General features: G+C 50.4%; 1 protein-coding gene across 1 annotated transcript; it reads right to left on the bottom strand.

Annotated features, from left to right (window-relative positions):
• Positions 1 to 1,930: 1,930 nt before the first annotated feature.
• Positions 1,931 to 3,120, bottom strand: LOC119354758. The gene has a single exon (XM_037621503.1). The coding sequence runs from the start codon at positions 2,978 to 2,980 to the stop codon at positions 2,402 to 2,404; it is 579 nt and encodes a 192-aa protein (XP_037477400.1). The 5' UTR covers positions 2,981 to 3,120; the 3' UTR covers positions 1,931 to 2,401.
• Positions 3,121 to 3,710: the final 590 nt, after the last annotated feature.

The raw sequence follows: 3,710 nt of genomic DNA on the forward strand, positions 1-3,710 counted from the left end.
TCCGCGCCGCAGAAGTGTGTCCGCCGTTAGCAGCTTCCCAAGCGCTGCAGTCCAAATAAAGAAGCGGCATTTGCCTGGCGCCCAAGCTGACCAAATTAGCCTGTATCCCTGCATGTGTACTGAACCTTCAAATTGCAAATGGTAGGCTGACTTGGCGCTATATTCCCGATCATCCGTGAACCTCCACGCAATGGTGTCAGGTTGATCATTGTTCAGAATGACCCCATCCAGTAGTTCGGCCAGAGAAGAGAGTTCAGTGAGCATACTATCCGAAAGCCCTGTCGCCAAGTCGGTCAGCCAAGTCTCATTCTGTATTGCATAGCTAGCGCATTTAGTGGCTATGACACTGCGGCCGGGTACAAGCCTTTGCAGGTGCTCTTTTTTTCACTCGTCTTGCCTCTTCTAATTTATACTCCGATGGTTTGATTCAAGATAAACTCCCCGTGAAAATGATGCACATCGATGTTATGATTTCATTTCGTGATTAGCTCTTATTTGTATTGAAGGTAAATCTTTAATTTTGTGTTTATGTTGAAGCTCTTTTAGATGAATTTTGTCAAATTTGTCACACACGGTCGACCGTTTTAATTTTACTTTGAGGAGTAGCTTCATCTCACCATTTTTACGTGTACATAGCTTGGTATGAAAATACATACCGCTCATTTACCTACATGAGACAACAATTTTGACCAACATGGAAGGTACTCACATGGTCATAAAAAAGGCATTATATTTTGTCAGAAGTCAAATAGTGCCTTTTTATGACTTTTATGAACCATCTTCATTATTTGAGAACAACAAATTCAAATTCACTCTAATCAAATTCTTAATAGATAACATAGAGAACTATTTATAACATAGAAAGGATGAAAGCTATTGTCCATTTTAGTTTTATTAGAATGAATTTACGGTTATGGGTGACTTCGAGAATTCCAGGCACACACACCACAAGCAATTTAGTCTTATGGTTCTTCATCATCTGCGGTGACAGCTCTTGACCATCGTGCGGGCGAGTTCGAGCTCAAATGAGGTAGAGGCGCAACCGGAGGTGACAACCTAGGTAGGAGACATGGACACAATTGTCGAAGCTGAGCTTTGTGACGAATGTCGTGGCGCATTGCGGATGCAACGGAGCGTGAGAGCGCGGAAATGGAGATGCAATGCTTCCCAGAAGCAGCCATGGTGCGGTGGCGTCCACACCTCCTGGCGGCACATCGGCTCGCGCTCGTCCTTCCTCTCCTCCCCATGGGTTGATTCCATCACAAAGAATCTAACCATCTGAGGTATGCTTAGTTCACAGAAAACTTCCTACTCGTTGTTGTTGATGTTTGGAATACTCTTATCTTTTTTTGAGAGAGAGGGTATTTGGTATGAACAACACTATACGTACGACAGTTTTGTCGTATATATACATGTTGTATGGGGAAAGAACGTTACAGTAAGGACGTCCGAACTTGTAGGCAGGCCAATTAAGTGGAGCAGTCATGCCAGCAGCAAGTGCATGGCCTGTTCGCCGCAGCCTACACGTCGCCGCACGGCGATCTGCACAAGTAGGCACAGCATGGGGCCAAGTTGACCTTGAAACGCGCACCACAAACTTTGCCCTCCATGTCAAAACAAATTTTTTTTGCCCTTATTACAAATTCAACGACGCGTCACAGTAAGTATACATGAGCCGTCGGCCGTCGCGGGTTTAATCTACACGGCCGTCCGGCAGAGGATGCGGCAGTCTGCGCAGCAACGTGGGATAGTTCAGATCGAACACAGAAACACATCGGCGCGCGGAGTAGTCCCAGTTGTCTTTTTCGAGCCTCATTTTAACTAAAAGCGCCGTGTGTACATGAAGCCCTTAATCATAGAAATGGCAAATGTTTAGTACTACTAGTTTGCTTTAAAAATGTAGTACTAATTTAATTGCAAGTTTCGAACGTCCCAGAACAACAAACGGATCAAAACAGAGCAATACACAAGCAAGCGCACGTTTAGGCAAAAGTTGAGTACTCTAGTTTATGTTCACTGTTTATATTTGCCTCCATACTTCGTTCTCAGAGCGCCTGCTCAACTAACGCGATCAAAATTTTGCTCCTACGAAATATACACATGCTAAATCTCTGAACCGACTTCCCGCAAAACAAAACAAAAAACTCTGCGCCGACGTTATGCCATCTTCATCTTCCGCGCCAAGCCACTGAAGCCAGCAGCCTCCGTCCGATATGGATCATACGGCCTTCCGCTTTGTCGTCCGCTGATGCCGTCCCGCCAGGCTGGCGACATCAATTCCCACCTGCCTTGCTCTCTTCCCGCTGGTTCCAGAATTGCCGGAGCTTCTCCAGAATCGAGTTCGCCCCCGGATTTTTGTTGTAGCCACGACCGATGGGTCGATCCATCCGCCAAGGCCGGTTTACTCGCATTCAGGAATGGCGGTCAGATCCGGGGCGAACCTCGGCTGCATTCTCCCGGCGCTCTTTACGCGCGCCACCGGGCGCCTCTTGACTACCAGCGCCGGCACGGTCTTGTAGGCAAGAGTCTCGTCCACCTCCGGCGGCGGGGCGAACACGAGCGGAGAGACAGAGCCGGCGCGTCTCCTCCGTCCGCCGCTGCCGGAGGCGTTGGTGTTGGCCTTGCTGACGAGCGCCGCGGACGCCCTGACGGCGAGTGCGGCCACGTCCTCGCGGCGGAGCCCGTTCCTCTTAACCTCGGCGGGGAGCACGAAGTAGATCTGGCCCGGGCGGAGTTCCTCGCCCCCGCCCACGGCCGCCACGGGACCCTCGAACCCCATCGCGTCGGCGTCGCACAGGAACCACCCGGCGGAGCCGTCTCCTGCCTCCACGGAGTCCTGGAGGGCTTGCGCCGCCGTCGCAGGGCGCGGGTACTCGCGCAGCTCCCCCGTTGGCAGCAGCACCATCGCCGTCGAGGTGGCCAGCCCCTCCGAGCGCACCGCCGCCACCGTCGCCCCGCCGCTAGACATGCAGAGCCCCATTGCCGCGACGTGTTAGTGTATATTTGAGGGAAGAGCTGGTGCCGTCGTGAACCGTATGTATGATATGAAATTGTTGTCGTTGCTGCTGGAGTATGTGAGAGGAGGAATGCTATTGCTGAGACTGAGATGGCGATGGAGTTGGGTTTGGGTTGGGGGGAGTGGGGGCGCTGGTTATATAGGAGGAGGCGAGGAGGGAGAAGGGGTGGGTTTGTCGCGCAGCTTGGGGAAGAAGGAGCGCGACAGGCTGGCGTTTGGCTGGGGCCAGCGTGCGTGGTTGGGCTCGGGATATTTTGTTTTTTCTCGATTAGTATGTACTATTATTTTTAGATTTTGTTTTTACTGCGGCTATCTGGTGTGGTGTGGGAGGAGTAGCGTGCACGTACGTGGTGAATATATACGCCTACCTACGTACTGACCCGGCAGACGGCGGCAAGAAACCTGGAGTACTACTCCTGCATACAGTATGTCGTGAAACCGCGGTAGTTACTCATAGCTGAATGCACAGCTCGTGCTCAAAGACTCACGCGCTTCATGTGCCCATATTACTGTAAATTATTGGTAACCTGAGCACGCACTGCAGCACAAAGACGAAATCACGGTCCTGTTGGAGCAGCACTGAAATCAGATCCACCAAATCACACTGTCAATTATTTATAGTTTTTTTTTGCGGGTAACAATTATTTATAGTTGTATATATAGGGTGTTATTATAAAACCATGTGTCACAGCAA

Source organism: Triticum dicoccoides, chromosome 2A, assembly GCF_002162155.2.
Source record: "Triticum dicoccoides isolate Atlit2015 ecotype Zavitan chromosome 2A, WEW_v2.0, whole genome shotgun sequence".
NCBI lineage: Eukaryota > Viridiplantae > Streptophyta > Magnoliopsida > Poales > Poaceae > Triticum > Triticum dicoccoides.

Bases quoted from the DNA above. Each gene is read 5' to 3' on its own strand.
- LOC119354758 (XM_037621503.1), bottom strand. From the start codon at position 2,980: ATGGGGCTCTGCATGTCTAGCGGCGGGGCGACGGTGGCGGCGGTGCGC.